Source organism: Stegostoma tigrinum, chromosome 22, assembly GCF_030684315.1.
Source record: "Stegostoma tigrinum isolate sSteTig4 chromosome 22, sSteTig4.hap1, whole genome shotgun sequence".
NCBI classification, from domain to species: Eukaryota; Metazoa; Chordata; class Chondrichthyes; order Orectolobiformes; family Stegostomatidae; genus Stegostoma; species Stegostoma tigrinum.
In genome coordinates this window covers 54,668,169-54,686,419 of record NC_081375.1, presented here as the reverse complement: position 1 = coordinate 54,686,419, position 18,251 = coordinate 54,668,169, and the positions used below count along the sequence as shown (strand labels likewise).

At 40.6% G+C, this 18,251-nt stretch overlaps 1 protein-coding gene across 1 annotated transcript in view; it reads left to right on the top strand.

Moving 5' to 3' along the window:
- Nucleotides 1–18,251, top strand: part of myo15b (myosin XVB) — a 278,965-nt gene that overhangs the window by 239,116 nt on the left and 21,598 nt on the right. The window contains exons 47-55 of the mRNA XM_059653562.1: nt 1,445–1,517; nt 2,065–2,141; nt 5,267–5,343; nt 5,911–6,041; nt 8,917–9,011; nt 9,418–9,495; nt 12,190–12,286; nt 16,246–16,394; nt 16,474–16,598. Coding sequence (XP_059509545.1) covers nt 1,445–1,517; nt 2,065–2,141; nt 5,267–5,343; nt 5,911–6,041; nt 8,917–9,011; nt 9,418–9,495; nt 12,190–12,286; nt 16,246–16,394; nt 16,474–16,598 — 902 coding nt within the window. The remainder of the gene's footprint in view (nt 1–1,444; nt 1,518–2,064; nt 2,142–5,266; nt 5,344–5,910; nt 6,042–8,916; nt 9,012–9,417; nt 9,496–12,189; nt 12,287–16,245; nt 16,395–16,473; nt 16,599–18,251) is intronic.

The following is an 18,251-nucleotide window of genomic DNA, read 5'->3' as shown; positions in this document are numbered from 1 at the left end:
AAACCAGGAAGGTTTCAATTTAGAATCTCTAGAGCATGGAGGCAGGCCATTCAGCCCATCAAGACCACACCAATCCTCTGAAGTGCATTTCACCCAGACCCCTGCCCTATCCCTGTAATCCTACACTTCCCATGCCTAATCCATCCATACGTGTAAGGTCATCCATTTTGGTAGGAATGAAAGCAAAATGGACTATGTTTTAAATGTTAAAAAAATTGCAGCGCGTTGCTGTGCAGAGGGACTTGCATGTCCTTGTGCATGAATCGCTAAAAGTAGAATTGCAGGTGCAGCAGGTAATTAAAAGGCAAATGGAATTTTGTCTGTCATTGCTGGAGGGATGGAGTTTAAAAACAGGGAGGCTATGCTGCAGCTGTATAGAGTGAGGCCACACTTGGAGTACTGTGTGCAGTTTTGGTCTCCTTACTTGAGAAGAGATATACTAGCACTGGAGGGGGTGCAGAGGAGATTCACTCGGTTGATTCCAGAGTCGAGAGGGTTGGATTATGGTGAGAGATTGAGTAGGCTGGGCTTATATTCATTGGAATTCAGAAGATTGAGGGGAAATCTTATAGAAACATACAAGATTATGAAGGGAATAGATAAGGTGGAGGCAGGGAGGTTGTTTCCGCTAGCAGGTGAAACCAGGACTAGGGGGCATTGCCTCAAAACAAAGGGAAGCAGATGTAGGACTGAGGTCAGGAGGAACTTCTTCACCCAAAGGTTGTGAATCTGTGGAATTCCCTGCCCAGTGAAGTGGTTGAAGCTACCTCACTGAATGTTTTTAAGGCAAGGCTATATAAATTTTTGAACAGTAAAGGAATTAAGGGTTATGATGAGTGGGCAGGTAAGTGGAGCTGAGTTTCAAAGATCAGCCATGATCTTATTAAATGGGGGGGGGGGGGGGGGCAGGCTCGAGGGGCCGGATGGCCTACTCCTGCTCCTAGTTCTTATGTTCTAACATGTTCTTATGGTCCTGCCTGACTTATGTCCTTGCTTTTTTTTGAGAATGTTACTAATACATTGGGTCATGGAGTTGCCCATGATATAATGTATTTGGACTTTCAGAAAGTTTTTGCCAAAGTTAAAATTATGTATTTTAATTAAATTGGGAAGATTTCTTGCTTTAGCAAAATCATTAGTGTTAAATGTTAAAAATATGTTTATCACTGCATTAAAAACAGGAGAAAATATCTCATTCAAAATGCACAGGAAACTAGGCTACATCTTTGGAATGGATTAGCTAAAAAGTAAGAAACAGCTAAAGATTAAAAAAAGATTTGGATTAGTTATGCATTGAGGCAGACAAATGAGAATTGAATAAAGCATTCCACATTGGTTAGTATGCTTTATAAGAAATCTGAAAATGAACTGAATTAACACAGGAAACTTGAGGAAATGGCTTTAGCAGCTTTGTGCCTCATTCTGGATACAATTCCTGTTACAGATTCCCATACACGAGTCACTTATTGATCTACCCGATAAACAACTAAGTGAGCTTGCTGCAAAGAATTTCATGGGTGAGTTTCGCAGGCTAACTGTGGGATAGTTCTACTTGTTTTGTACCATTTCTAGGGGTTTTGTGGTATCTGTATTTGGATTATCATCAGCATTGTTTGTCATTAGTGACGGACTTGGGGATTAATAATGGGATTTGCAATTCATGATAAAAGTTTTCCATTAATAAAAACTAGCTTTTACAATTGCAATAGACATGTGTAGGATTAATAAAAATAAGATTTGATAGAAATAAAGTGTCAGAGAAACTCAGCAGGTATGGCAGAATCTGTGGAGACAGAAGTGATTTTGAGGATAACAGCAAACAAATTTGGAACTAATGTCACAGTTGGGAATTAATGACATTTGAATTGTTAAATAGTTAACTCTATTTTGTTGCTGCTTTTATAAAGCAGACATGAGTTTCTCTTTGATTTTTCACAATATAAGCAAAACACGAAGAGGAGCTTTGTTGAAGAACCTCATTGCGCAAAGTTCTTTGGGAGTTCTCTACAATGTTACTAATCATGTGGCCGCCCTTTTCCATTTTTAACTCCTATTTTTCTGCAGCTCTGATGAGGTTCATGGGAGACAAACCCCCTCAGAAGCAACAGGCTAACACAGATATTTTACAGCACATTCTGCGGGTAAGTCTTTGTTAGAACTTTCTTTTAGGAACTTCCAATTTAGGAATGCTTGAGTGGCCAGAATTGCAGCAGCAGGAGGATTTAGGAAGCTTCAAGCCACGAGAGATTTATAAACAAGAATGAAAGTTTTAACATTGAGGTCAAATGACTATTCTTCAAGTACAAGATTTGAGCGAAGGTTCACAAAGTAAAAGGTTCTTGTGGCATAGCAGTAGTGTTCCTATCCCTGGGCCTGAAGGTCTGGGTTCACGTCTTATCTGCCCAGACGTGTGTAATAACATGTTCCCCTCCATGTTGATAACTTATGGTTGCTTTAGTGCGACGTAAGGTTAAGGCATAGCGAGTACAGAAACGACGAGTGAATGGAGCTTGGTCTCAGGGTACAGCCAACAGCACTTTTGTTGACCTTGTGTTTAGGGAGGGTAATAAGAGCATAAAGACTATGTACAGAAGTCAGCAATTCAACCCCTTGAGCCTGTCTCACTATTTAATATGATCATGGCTGATCTCATCTTTACTTTAGTCCACTTTCTTGTCCACGCTCCACAACTCTTCAGCCCATTATTAATGAAAAATCTGTCTATTTCATCCTTAGATTTAGTCAATGGCCCAGCATCCATCACTCTAGGGTAATGAATTCCAAAAATCTGTGACCCTTTGAAAAGCACTTTCTCTTCATCTCAAGTTTTACATCTGCTACCCTTATCCTAAATCGCCTCAGTCCAGATTGCCCCACATGAGGAAATGTCCTCTCTAAATCTGTTCTGCCAGTCCACTTTTGCATCTTATGAATCTCAATTAGATATTCAGTCATTCTTCTAAATTCGAGAGAATATGGGCCTAAACTGCTCAATCTTTCTTCATAAGACGAAGCCCTCATCTCTGGAATGAAGCTAGTGAAAATCCTCTGAACTGCCTCCAATCTAACGATTAGATTAGATTAGATTAGATTCCTTACAGTGTGGAAACAGGCCCTTTGGCCGAACAAGTCCACAATGCCCCTTGAAGCATCTCACTCAGACTCATCCCCCTATAACCCACACACCCCTGAACACTACAGGCAATCAGCATGGCCAATCCACCTAGCCTGCACATCTTTGGACAGTGGGAGGAAACCCACGTAGACACGGGCAGAATGTGCAAACTCCACACAGACAGTTGCCCGAGGCTGGAATCGAACCTGGGTCCCTGGCGCTGTGAGGCTGCAGTGCTAACCACTGAGCCACCGTGCCACCAAATTGCCATGATAATGTCCTTCAAGTAAGGGGATCGAAATTATAAACAGTACTCAAGGTGCAGTCTCACTAATGCCTTGTACAGCTGCAGAAACACTTGCCTACTTTTTCACTCTAATTATTTTTCAATAAATGACAAAATTCCATTTGCCTTTTTATCTGATGTGCCTGTCTCAGTACCCGATGTACCTACATACAAGTTGCTTGATTCATGCTTGAGAACACTTAGATCCCCCTGCACTGATGCAGTCTGTAGATTTTCTCTACTTGGATAATAAATTGCCTTCCTATTCCTCTAGCCAAAATGGATAACCTCACACTGATCCATGTTACATTCTGTCTGCTAAATTTTTGCCCATTCACCTAACCATGTTGAATTGAAGGGTCTGTTTCCAAGCTGTATGACTCTATGATTCCATCTATATCCATTTGTAAATGTCTTATTTCTTTATTGCAACTTACTTGCCCACCACTTAAGTGTCATACAAAAATTTAGCTTTAGTATCTTCATTCCTTTCATCCAAGTTGTTAATAGAGGTTGTAAATAGTTAGAACCTGTGGACTGATCCCAATGGCACCTCACTAATATATCTTGCCAACCAGTAAAAGATCCCCTTTATCCTGACTGTCTGTTTTCTGTTGGTTAGCCAATCATCTATCCAATATAATAACTTTCTCCTACCTTCATCTGATCTTACTGTGTGTATTAATCTTTAGTGTCACACCTTATAAATTGCCTTCTGGAAGTCCAGACATGCTTCAGCTACATGATCCCCTTTTTCCACTTTGTGTGTTATATCTTCAAAGAATGCTAGCAAATTATTCAAACACTGTTTATCCTTCATTAAACCATGCTGACTTTGACAGATTGAATTTATGTTTCCAAATGGCTTGTTATTACTTCCTCATTAATGGATTTTACCAATTTTCCAATGACAAATATTAAACTGGACTAGTATCCTACTTTTTGCCTCCCTCCTTTTTTTGAATAAGGGCATTAATTAGCATTTATCTAATCCACTGCAACTTTCCTGCATCCAGGGAATTATGAAATATTATAACCAGTGGATCCAATATTTCTGCTGCTACTTCCTTTACGACCTCAGGATTTGGGCCGTCTGGTCATAGGGACTCATCTGTTTCCAATCCCAATAATTTGCTCAAGAACCTTCTCCTTAGTGATGATAATTGTTCTAACCTCCTCTCCTTCTACCACCACCCATTATTATTAGGATGGTAAAAGTGTCCTCCACCAAGAAAATATGAAGCAAAATATTGATTTAGTGACCCCACCTTTTCTGTGTTTCCCACAATTAACTCCCCAGTCTTATCCTCTAATGGATCATCTTTTATTTTGGCTACTGTCTTCCCTTTTATATATTTACAGAAGCTTTTGTTTTCCATTTCAATATTCTGAGCTAGTTTCTTTAATAATTTATCTTTGCTCTTTTTATTACTTTTTTTAGTAATTGTTTAAGTAATGTCAAATATGTTTTAAAGTAGGCCAATGATGACTTGTGATTTTTACATTTTGTGGTATGGCATTGAATATCAGCTCCCAGGTTCGATTTCCAGCTGATGCTGTGTCCACTGATTTCAATTTGTTCCTGCTTTGAGAGTGATAGCCTTGGATTCAGTTTTTCAGGAGATCAGCCAAAAATCAAGTCAGGACAAGATTCCTGTTTTACGAATCCCCTATCAAAGTTTAGACTTGAGTGGTCACTTGAACCCGGGGAATATTCATGTCTGTGAGCAGCATCATTCTCAGGAGGGGAGGAGCAACGTAGAAGACAAAGTAAATGTTGTTCCAAGTTACAAAATTTTTGATCCTTGAAATTTTCCAATACCTTTTGCTAACTGGCACATTTTTGACATTATGCTTTCATTTAGCTGTGCAAGGAGAAGTGCAATCTACAGGATGAGATCTGCTGTCAGATCATCAAGCAAATCACAGATCATCCCATAAAGTAAGTGTCAAGCAATTTTGTATGATCTTATCACTCAAGAATTCAAGGCCCATTCTTTCCCAATTAAGTCTCCATTTGGCACTTAATTTGTTTAGCAAAAAGTGCAAAAACAACACAAGCTCTTGCCAGCTCTTTAGTCAACAGCTGAGGTCCCTGTCATCTCCATTACTTCGTGTACATTGTGTGCATGTGCACATTAGAGAAAGATATGAACAAAACTTTCGGTTAATAGCTTATAGGCCAAAAAAAATTATTAACATTCATTGGTATATATAAAAATAATGTACCATTTGAGCAGGATCCAGAGGCAACATCAGTGTGGTTGATTCTTAACTGTCCTGTGAAAAGATCCAGCAAACCACAGAGGCAACTCACCACCAACTTGGTGGGGGAAGTTAGGGTCTGAAAATAAATGTTGTCATTTCTAGTGACACCCACATTCTGTGAATGAAAAGGCCTTCCACTATCTTTGATGATTTGCCATTATCAATGGTAAGTGATTTCCAGAAATCAGGAGAGAATATTGGAAAAGATAGAGGATCTGACACATTTCATGTCTTTGCACAGAGAAAACTGTACACGGGGCTGGCGTGCCCTCTACCTGTTCTTGGGCTACTATCCATGCTCAAGCAACCTCATGCCCTTTGTCCAGAGATACCTGGAGAACATCTGCGCTGACCCTAATCATGACTTCCAAGGTACAAAGTATTGGGATGGAGGTGATGTTGAGCATTTGTTAGTTTAAAAAGTGTGGCAAAGTGGTTGTTTTGTAAAACTAAATCAGAATTTCTCTCAGAGAAACAGGCTATTTGGTGAAACTGGTTGATGTGTGTATTCATATTCCACATGAGACTCCTCCTATGTCAGTTCATCTAATTCCCTCCTCTCCCATATGACACATAGCTTCCCCTTAAATGTGCCTATGCTGTTTGGTACCCAATGAACACAGCCTGCCGAGTTCTCAGCAACAAACCCAAACAAACAGACAAAACGTGCCCAGAAACCATAACTATTCTCCCCTACATCAAAGACATCTCGGAAATGACTGCCAGACTACTCAGACCTCTTGGCACCATGGTAGCCCACCAACACACTAAAACAGCAGCTAATAAACTTAAAAGACCCTATACAGACAATAAGCAAAATGAACATCATTTACAAAATACCTTGCAAGAACTGTGACAAACACTACATTGGACAAACAGGCAGAAAGCTAGCCACCAGGATACATGAACATCAACTAGCCACAAAAAGACATGACCCACTATCACTAGTATCCTTGCATACAGATGAGGAAGGACACCACTTTGATTGGGACAACACATCCATCCTAGGACAAGCCAAACAGAGAATTCCTAGAAGCATGGCATTCCAACAGGAACTCCATCAACAAACACATTGATCTGGAGCCCATCTACCACCCTCTGAGAAAAAGAACAAAAAATGACATCACCAACACAAGGAAACCTAAACACATAAACAGAAAGCAGGACATAACACCAGCGCTTCACCGGAGGCTCACTGATGATGTTACCTAGAACAGTGATGAAATGTCTGAAAACGAACCTTCCAGCTCAGCGAGCAAACTTACATCTAGAAGTTCCTCTTAATTTCATCATTGGATTATTAGGAACTACTATATACATAATTGTTTGGTACTACAGGGCTTCAGTGTCGCTGAAAAAGTGCTGTTAAGATGTATGTTTTGCAATCATCAGGATAGACACGAGGATACCAAGGTTCAAAGGGAGTCATAGTTCATATAGCATGATAAAAGGGTGCTGGTTGTTTGACAAGCCAGCTCTGATTGGTCAAAGCATTATCATGGGGAATGCATGACAAGAATTACTGACCTCCAAGCTTGTGCCTAATTAAAGCACAATGGCTGGTCTCTCCCTATTTATTCCAGAACCCTCACCCCATCCCCCTCTCTGATGAAGGGTCTAGGCCCGAAACGTCAACTTTTGTGCTCCAGGGATGGCTGGTCATGTTCCTTTTTGTTGTTGTGGGCGTATCCCTGAATATGAATAAATGGAGCTTCAAGTGAGCCATATTGTGAGCCTGATTGATATTGACCTGATGACTAACTGATCATGTCAAATAGCTTGGCCCTTTGGTGATTTGCAACAGGTAGTGTAATGACCAGATTCAACAAGCTTGTCCTTACAAGACTGAGAACACACTATCTAATGTTAGATGTGACTCCATGATTATTCAAGAGTGCATGCTGTAAAATGTACTAAGAACTATGCTGACAACCAATTTAGGATTATTAGTCAGCAAAAAATGTGGCTCACTTAAATTTGCAAGAAGCTGTATATGCTGATGGACCTGTTCTCCGCAGGCAAAAGGAACATGTTAGAGAAGTGTACATTTTTTGACCCAAACAAAACTCAACCAGTCAGAGCTGACTTATCTACTAATCAAAAACCTTTTTGTCATGAAGTATAAATTGATTCCCTTTAAAATTTGGCATCTTTGCATTTATCCTGATATGTAAAAGAAGAGCCTTCTCAGCATGTTCTTTTTTCCCAGCTTACCCTTTATTATATATTTACCCAGTTCTGGCCTGCCTACAACTGAAAACATCATGCCAAATTATAACAAAAGAGAAACATCTCCCTCATTATTGGGAGTGGAGGTAAATTCTGAAAACTAGTTCCCTGACCCAAAGCCACCTCCAATCAACCCATTGCGAATTATACTGGACACAGTTGGCCATTCCAATCCAAGGGGACATGTTGGATTTTAAATGTGATAATAACTCCATTAGTCTCAGTGGTATTTAGGCTTTAGTTTTAACTTTATTCAACTGACATTCTATATATTGTAAAACCCAGAAACTTCAACAAGGCGAGAACCCAAAGGATTTCAGAGGTACACTCCTACCTCCTGGTTTCAGAAGCTTTTGCAATCAGCTCTTGCACCCTGCCAAGATCTTCATCCCGCTGAAACTTCTGATCCCTCCAACCCCATCCACTATCTGAGGTCTCCAAACAATAACCTGCACCTCCCCCAACACCCCATTACCCGTCCCACCATCCAGCTCTGCTCTCAGTTGCCCACCTATCCCCCAACTCCTGAAGCCAATCTCCATCAATCTATCCTGCGAGAATATGATTACTGCTGCAGCTATGTTGATCAGGCTCCTACCTGGGTGGATGGCCAAATTCCCAACAAGCTAGTGTCTATTTAGAGAACCCATCAGTGTAATACTGATGAGTTAAATCTTCTTATCGCAAGGAAAAGTGTCAAATTGAAAGTTCCTTAGCATTGGATGATCAAACTACTCCCTGCAGGTCACATCAGTTAAAATTAATAACTTCATTATTTCAATCTTATTGAACACCTTCACAATTTTGATTTGGTTACCCGTCATCCTTCCCTTTCCTACAGAAAAGCACCCCAGCCTGGTCAGTATTTCCTGAAGGTTATAACTGATAGATTACTAAATCTCTTGCACAGTATCATGGAAATAAAGAGAATGGGTAATGGAACAACTTTTTGCAGGTAATTTGTAGAAGCACTGCTCAATTGCAAATACTAAACCAAGTCTATTGTTTCTTTTCCCAGCAATAGCAATGGCTTGTCAGGACAACATCTATCGCACATTGAAATATGGGGGCCGGAAACATATCCCATCCACCCTTGAAATGGAAGCTATCATAGTAAGTTTCATTAGGGAGAGGATGGCGTAGTGGTTATGTCACTGGATGAATGTAGCCCAGGCCAATGCTGTGGGGACACAGGTTGAAATCAGGTTAATTAGGGAGGTAAAAACCAAAAGAACAGAAGATGCTGTAAGTCAGAAATGAAGAACAGAAGTTTCTGAAAAGCTCAACAGATCTGGCAGCATCTATGAAGAGAAATCAGAGTTAGCGCTTTAGGTCCAGTAACCCTTCCTCAGAACAATCCACTCAGTTGTGTTAATCTATAGAATTTATGGACAGGTTGAACATCAAAGTGAGAAAGATGCTGAACAGATGCACATTATCAACAAGTCTCTTCATTTTGGACTGATTGCCAGCAATGCAAAGCACATTTAATTTGAATGATGCTCTGTTTATCCAACAGAAAGGGCGCAGCTCAAGGAGAGTCATTGTGTACCTACCAGGGAAGTTGGAGCATGCAGCCAAGATCAAGCCCTTTATGGTATGTCTCGATGATTGGACAGGCAAAAATCATTTATCTAATGGCATACATTGGGATGTGCTATTTTCAAACAGGATTTCTTTTACTGATTTGTGATGATTAACTTTTTGACGTTAAACCTTGATTGTGTTTTTTTGTTTCTGAAATTTACGAGGGATATTGTTGGACACAATAACTTTCACATAGCACGATATGATTTGAGTGTTCCAAAATGCTTTCCAAGCTTCAAGAATGTAATTTGTATTGTAGAGGTCAGGGAATCCCCAGAAAGTGACTGTCAGACAATTTAGGTCAGCACTAGATATTATCTTGTGGCCTCAGTAGTCTCTTCTGGAAAGCAGGTCTCATGTCCTCTAAGTTGAAGAACTCATCTTTACTGTTAAATATCAAATTTTATGATAATGCACCCTGGATTTATAACAACATAACTCCTGTTTGATTGTACTGGATACTGTAATTTCAGACCTTCTCCCTGTCTTCCCCAATGCGTGCATTCATCCTGTCTAGTGAAAGGTGCCTTTGCAACTCTAGGAACTGTGCTTGAATTAGTTTTGTGCAAATCTGAAAGCATAAACAATTACATTCAGTATCACTACTGACATTAATGGATGCTTGGGAATCCCCTATCAAATATGTCTGAAAGAAGTAGTAGTAGTATTGGGAGAAATAACAAAGAGATCATAGCAGCATGAAGTGGTCGCATAGTGGCTGTGTTTTTCCTTAAATAACATCTTTGATTACTTGGGAGTTGCTAAATGATGGTTTATATTGTGATTTTACCATCATAGAACATGACGAAGCAAGACATTAGTCAAAACACTGATCAAACCATATTATTGTTGGCATTCTTCTGAACAGCAGCCAACTAGTTGTTGAGCCAACTGATCTAACCTGCAACTCCACCAGAGGTTCTATTTCTGGGCTAGAAATTCAGAGATTGTCTTGTGGCACTACGAGTAGTCTCTAAGCCAGAAGATCTAGTTTCAGGGCACACACCAGAGCCTCTGATGAAGGGTCTAGGCCTGAAACGTGAGCTTTTGTGCTCCTGAGATGCTGCTTGGCCTGCTGTCTTCATCCAGCTCCACTCTTTGTTATCTTAGATTCTCCAGTATCTGCAGTTTACATTATCTCTGATCTCTCTCTCACACACCAGAACACGATGGCCAAGGGTGCAGTGTTCATAATGTGGCCAAACAGAATCAATCCACAAATCCTGACAATGACAGGCAATGCATAGAGTCATACAGCATGGAAACAGACCCTTCAGTCTAACTTACCCATGCTGACCAGATATCCTAAATTGATCTAGTCCCATTAGTCAGCATTTGGCCCATATGCCTCTAAACCGTTCTATTCATGTCTCCATCCAGATGCATTTCAGATGTAATTGTACCAGGCTCCACCACCTTCTCTAGCGGCTCGTTCCATACATGCACCACCCTCTGCATGAAAGTTTTGCCCCTCAGTCCTTTTAAATCTTTCCCCATTCACCTTAAACCTAAGCCCTCTAGTTTAGGACTCCCCCACCATGGGGAAAAGACCTTGGCTATCCACCGTATCTAAATCTTAAAATTCAGTCCGATAATCATGAGCAAAATGATGACTTCACAGAGTTGCAAGCGTTATAGACACTTATAGACATGCCAGCTATACCATGACAGTGGCACTACACAATATCTTGCAGGAGATGGCACACAACTAGTGGCAGCTGGAATTGTTTGGAGGGATTGAGGTGTGCCCTTGTAGGCAAAGTTAAGACAGTGCATTAGCTACACCATGCAGCTGCCAAATGGCATTACTGGGCATCAAATCAGCATTGTTTTGATGGATACCATGATCTGCTTGCTTTGTATAGTTCGGCTCAATATTCAGTGCACACACATTAATGACTTTGCCAAGGTGGCATCAGCCGTGCTTCGCATCAGAAATTTGTGAATGCTCGCTGAATGCTTCTCTGGAACCTTAAAGGGAATCTTTGTGCTTACTAAAAGCATTGCCCCCAGTGTTTTCCACGTGAAAATCAACAAATTTTCTCTCTGGTGTTCTGGTATGCAATTCAATGTTTCAATCTCAGATCGTAATTGTGATGATGTTTGTATATTGCAACCATATGCTTCTGAGGTAGAGTTTAATGCACATTGATGGGACAGTGTGAAGGGGGCTTTGCTTTGTATCTAACCCCATGCTATACCTGCCCTGGGAGTGTTTGAGGATGGTTTAGACAGAGTTTACTCTATATTCAACCCTTTGTAGTATCTGTCCTGGGAGGGTTTGACATGAATAGTGAGGAGGTGCTTTATTCTGCATCTAACCCTCAGCGGTACCTGCGCTGAGAGTATTTCAACAGTTAATGAATAGGGACCCTTACTCTGTATCAAAGCCATACAACGGCTGTAACATAATGTTTGATGTTGATACCAATACCCTTTATTGAAATAGCTGGAAAATCCGCTTTTTCACTCACAGATTCTCAATTTAAAGCTGTTTAGAAAATTTAATGATTAAATTTTGCCTTCACAATATTTCCAATTTCAGCTGAATTTCAGAGAAAGTTCTTGGGAGTAAACATTGAGCTCTCTTTGTGTTTATGTATACTGGCCTTCCCTGTGTGCAGCTTCCAGACCTGAAGTGATCAGCCGGCTTTGATGACAGCCCCAGCAGGGAAATATTCTCAATCTGTTTTGCTTGGTCTAGGTCGGACAGGACATGGTGATGGAAATTTGTGCTAACATTGGAATTGTTGACTCTGAAGAAGTCAAGGAGTTTTTCATTTTTGCTGACAGGAAAAATGGTGAGTGAAAGTCATCAGCATAAAGAACCAACGGACACATACATTCACACAGGGAAATATTGAAAGGGTTAGAGATAAGCATGAATAAGCATAAAATGTGCAAGAAATACTAAAGGAAATACATGACAAGGGGTTAGATGCATGGGAAGAAATAAGGAATCCGCAAAAATAGGGTTTGATGAATATGTAGATGAGCCTCTCGGGTGCCAGTCATGTGACATAGTAGTTGCACAGTTTCATGGATGGTTGGAACCAGTGCTGCTCAGAGAAGGGACTTGTGCTGCCGTGTCACAAATATATCATTTATAAATATTTTTTAAAGAAGCCTTGACATCTGGCCAGAGATTAAATGGAGAACGTTAAACATGGTGGTCACAGTGGAAGCACAAATCTAGAGTAGATGTGTCTTTCTCAAAAAATCTGAAGAACCATGAGGCCTGGTTGAGGAAACAGCAGGAAATTTCCTGAGAAAACTTGGTAAGTGGGAAATATTCCAGGGTGCGGAATGTGAGGTACACTCCACAATATCAGCTTGTCCGCGCCAGCTGAGCAAGGTATAGATCAACCTCAGGTCTCTATTTGAAATATGAGGATAAAAGCATTAAAAAATTACTGAATGTACCTACTTCAGTGTTCCCAGCAATGAGGGGAATTGGAACACTCCTTTATTGGACATTTCCAATGCAGTTATGTCACATTAGATTAGGTTAGATTAGATTCCCTACAGTGTGGAAACAGGCCCTTCGGCCCAACAAGTCCACACATGTGAAGAATGAGTTTATTTGAGATAGAATACTCAATGATAAACTCTCAGATTTTTTTGCTGTTCAAAGGCTCAATGTTATACCAGGCAGTCGAGCATTCAAATCAGGCTGAAGGGCTGCTGTGGCAGAGTGGTAATGACCCTACCTCTGGGTTCAAGTCCCATTTGCTTCAGACATATATTGTACCATATATGAATGGACAGATTAAAAATATCTGTCAGGCAGGATGACTTCAGAGTGCAAAACAAAGGCTAGTTTGATCTTAGAGTAGGATAATAGGTTGGCAGATCATTGTGGGCCAGAGGGCCTATACTATGCTGTACTGTTCTATTTTCTATGTTCTATGTGATTCGGCTCAACCTGAGGCTCAGTTCCAGCCAGTCAGTTGGCTAGGCTGGAGAAATGCAGAGAATCTGGCAGCATCTTTATGTATTATAGAATCAGAACAAGTTCTTGAGTTGACAAGCTTATCTGCGACTAGGCTATCTGCAGCTGGCAGAAAATGCTCCTGCTAGACTGAAGATGCATAATGCCAAGATGGTGACTATATTCCATTTTGTGAGATTTAATCTCAGGCTCACTAGAAATACAGGCATTTGACCCAAAAAAATTGAACAACATTGCATAAAGATTGACCTCGCCTATTCCAGGCTACTGCTGTTTCATTGGGAGTGAATTGGGGCTTTTTTTAGTCAAATATCACCCCGGTTATTCCAAATGTTTCATCAATTTCATGATACTCCTCCAGTCATACTTGAAGATGAGTTTATTTCTACAGAAGTTTCTTGAAAGGAGACATATGCAGGGGGTGAACCAGAGAACGTGTCATTGTCAGAGCCAATTCTGGTGTTTCACGAAGAAAATCCTGCACTACCTGCACATGAGCATACAAATTAGGAGCAAAAGTAGGCTAATTGGTTCTTTTTAGCATGCTCCACTGTTCAATAAGATTGTGTTTGAATTGTTTGTGTTTCAAATGCAACATGTCCATCTGTTCCGAATAATCTTTGATTCCCCTGCCTCATGTGATCTGCCTACCTCTGCTGCCTGAAAAATACTCAATGGCCTCCTCTCCACTGCCTTCTGAGGCAGTGTTCTAAAGTCTCACTATCCACAAGAGAAAAAAAAGCCCCCTCATCTCAGTCATAAAATTTTTAATTTTAAAACAGTATCCCCTAGTTCTGGGCTCATTAACAAGAGCAAATATCCTTTCTATATCCACTTTGTCAAGACCACTCAGGATCTATAGTCTTCATTCTGCTGAACTCCAGGGGAAAAAAGCCTGGTCTACTCAACCATTCCTCATCAGGCAACCCGCTCATACATCACTTCTGAGTGATTGGCGCAATATATTAAGATCCCTCTGATACTCCTGAAGATCATAGCGAACAGAATTCTGATGAGGAGTCACTGCATTCGAACATTAACTCTGTTTTCTTCCTGTAAATGGTGTCAGACCTTTTGAGTCTTGCCAGCAATTTCTTGTTTGTTTCAGATCTCCAGCAGTTCTTTGTTTTATAACAGACTTCTTCATTTGCGTCTATTGTCAAATTATGTGATAAACAGTTTAATGAAGGAGCACTACCTGTGATCATTGAAGACGTGATGGAACTACCAGCACTTTCAATTATGCAATAAATTCACCCTGATCGTTCAACCAGCAACAAAGAAATTGAACTCCCCTTTGCCCTAACCCACACCCTCATACGCTAAGCCTTTTTATTACACAGTTTGCTATTACACACGACTCTATTCGCCACTAACAGTCTCCATTAACAGCTATTCACCCTCCTAGCCAGATCATTATCCACTCCTTTGTCTGTCCAACTATTCTTCTCTCTCTTTAGTCTCCTATTTTTTAACTCCTTACCCATTCCCCCCAGCCTGTTTTCTGCATAAAACCGGAAATGTCAGCTTTCCTGCTCCTACGATGCTGCTGTGTTCATCCAGCTGTGTTCATCCAGCTCTACACCTTGTTATCTCAGATTCTCCAGCATCTGCAATTCCTACAATCTCTGAAACAATTTTCCTAGCTACCATTGGTTCTGAGGAAGGGTCACACCCAAAACATTAGCTCTGATTTCTCTCCACAGATGTTGCAGACTTACTGAGCTTTTCCAGCAATTTCTGTTTTTGTTTCTGGTTTACAGCTTCCGCAGATCTTTTGGTTTTCATTGTACAGAATAAACCTGATGAGATTGTACAGGATCATGGAGAGCAATAAACACCTTTGCATATCTAAGAAAGTCCTTCAGCAATACTGAACATACTGCTGATGTTTTTGCTTTGCTTGACAGCTGAGAAAATTCTTTGTCTTGTATTCTAGGCATACCGTCAGAAATAATACCACTCACTGAAAAAAGTTCTTCTTGTATCGCCTGTTCATCCAGAACAGTTTACAGACGCTAGATATGGTCTTCCAAAGGAATAGCAATCTCTGAAGAGAGATTCTCTAATTCACAGTTTTTATGTGAGACTTTTGAAGAAGTAAATCCAAACTCTGTAGTTTTCCTGATGATTCACTCATCTCTTCATCCTAAATTTGAGAATTTGGCACAAGGACCTCAATATGTCATTGTATTGCTAATATAGAGTAACACTGAAACTGCAACTCTTATTTGATGGTATAACTTCACATTTCAGCATTGTTTTATTGTCAAATTACTTTTTCTACTAAAGATACCATGGGGAATTAGTACAAGCGGGCACTGATCAAAGTGAAGTGGTATCCTAGCCATCACCGAGCAGCCTTAATATTGATGCAACAGCCCAAAGGCAACCAGTCTGATGAATACCATGAAGTCCAGGATAATGTTACCAATCCTGATATTTTAATTTCAGCTGCTGAAAGCACCATTCACAGTCACTGGTGTTGATTTTGGGATGTCATGATAAGGCGGGTAGAGACAACCCTGGTGATTATAGACCAGTGAGCGTTACTTCGGTTGTGGGTAAAGTGTTGGAGGGGATTATAAGAGACATGATTTATAATCATCTAGAAAGGAATAATTTGATAAAGGATAGTCAACTCGGTTTTGTGAAGGGTAGGTCATGCCTCACAAACCTTACTGAGTTCTTTGATAAGTTAACCAAACAGGTGGATGAGGGTAAAGTGGTTGAAGTGGTGTATATGCCTTGATATCTTATTGCGAGAGACTTTAGCCTCATTGTCACTGTTGTCTTCATTTTTTGCAGGAAATGTTGTCAGACCCATCAAAGCAAATGAATACATTTTTGACTTCCTGTTAGATGATAACTCCATCAGTCTTTATTTCCGACGTGTTACTTGGAGAGAGCCTTTGCATTTTTACAATGAACTTTGTGTTTCTGTACATTATAATCAGGTAAATCTTTGATCAGTGTTTTCACCTTTCAAGTGACTGGTGCCTCTTATTTATTCAACCCAGTTCTGTTGTTTTTTAGGTACTTCCTATTTACCTCAAAGGACAGTTACTTTTTCCGACAAACGTTCATGAGGCAGAACAGCACGCTGCAATTCTGGCAGCATATCAGCACAAAACCAAAGGATTAGGCCCTATGTTAGATGTGTAAGTAGTGTAAACACAACTCTTTTTACAATGAGAAAACAAATGTGATGAATGTACAGTACGACATACCAATAAGGTTGAAAATATCAGAAGAAATGTGCTTAATTAAGATGTAGTTATTAGATAGTCCTACCTTTAGGGTTTTAATTGTAAGGTGCTGGTGATTACTACCTGAGCTATATGGAATTTGGTACAGCATAAAGAAGATTACAGACATGAGCATATTGCACAAAGACTGTGTGGGAGAATAAGTTAAAGTTCATTAGGCACTGGTACTACTACTGGTGTAAGCGGAATCTGTCAAGACAATCTACACCTTAACCATAAAAACCAAAAGAACTGTAGAAGCTGTAAACAGGAACAAAATAAAAGCCGCTGGAAAAGCTCAGCAGGCCTGACAGCATCTGTGAAGGAGAAAACAGAGTCAACGTGTTGGGTCTGGTGACCCTTCCTCAGTTCAACGGAGGAAGGGTCACCGGACCTGAAAAGTTAACTCTGTTTTCTCCTTCACAGATGCTGCCAGACCTGCTGAGCTTTTCCAGCGGCTTTTATTTTGTTCCTGTTTACACCTTAACCATGTTGGTGTTCTAGTGAGCTGTTTAAACAGGGAATTAGAGAATGCCTTAAACTAAACAATGGGGTAAGAGATTGATCTTGGCTACTCAAGGAGTAGAATCACAACATGACGGGCAGCATAGTAACATTGGAAAAGAAGGCCAGAAAATGCAGGATGAACAGGTAGAATGAACCTAAGAACACAGCAACAATTAAGAGTTAATGTTATAAAATAACAAAATGGCAAAACTAAAGGTTCTGCATCTGAATGCACTTAGCATTCATGACAAAATAAATAAATTGGTTGTACCCATTGAAGTAAATAAATATAACCCGATAGCCATTACGGAGAGATAACAAGGTGTAGCGCTGGATGAACACAGCAGACCAAGCAGCATCAGAGGAGCAGGAAGGCTGACGTTTCGGTCCTAGACCCTTCTTCTGAAGAAGGATATGGCCCGAAACGTCAGCCTACCTGCTCCTCAAGCTGCTTGGTCTGCTGTGCTCATCCAGCTCTACATCTTGTTATCTCAGATTCTCCAGCATCTGTGGTTCATACTGTCTCTGAGCCATTATGGCAATGTGGCTGCAACATTACAAAGACTGAGCCCTGAATACTGTGCAACATGTGACATTCAAAAAGAACTATCAGGTGGAGCGGTGGCTCAGTGGTTAGTACTGTTGCCTTATAGTGTCAGATTCCAGTCTCAAGTCACTGTTTGAGTTTGCACATTCTCCCTATTCTGCTGGAGTCTCCTCCTAGTGCTCTAGTCTCCTCCCACTCTTGAAAGATGTGCAAATTAAGTGGTTTGGCCATGATAAATTGGCGCTCGCCTCATAGTCGAATAGAGCGGTTGAGAACAGATTAGACGGGGATGGATGCTGTGGGTGGCATGGTGGCTCAGTGGTTAGCAGTGCTCTCTCACAGCATGAGGAACCTGGGTTCGATTCCAGCCTCAGGCATTTGTCTATGTGGAGTTTGCACATTCTCCCTGTGTCTGTGAGGGTTTCCTCCAGGTGCTCTGGTTTCCTCCCACAGTCCAAAGATGTGCAGGGCAGGTGGATTGGCCATGCTAAATTGTTGTAACGTTCAGGGAT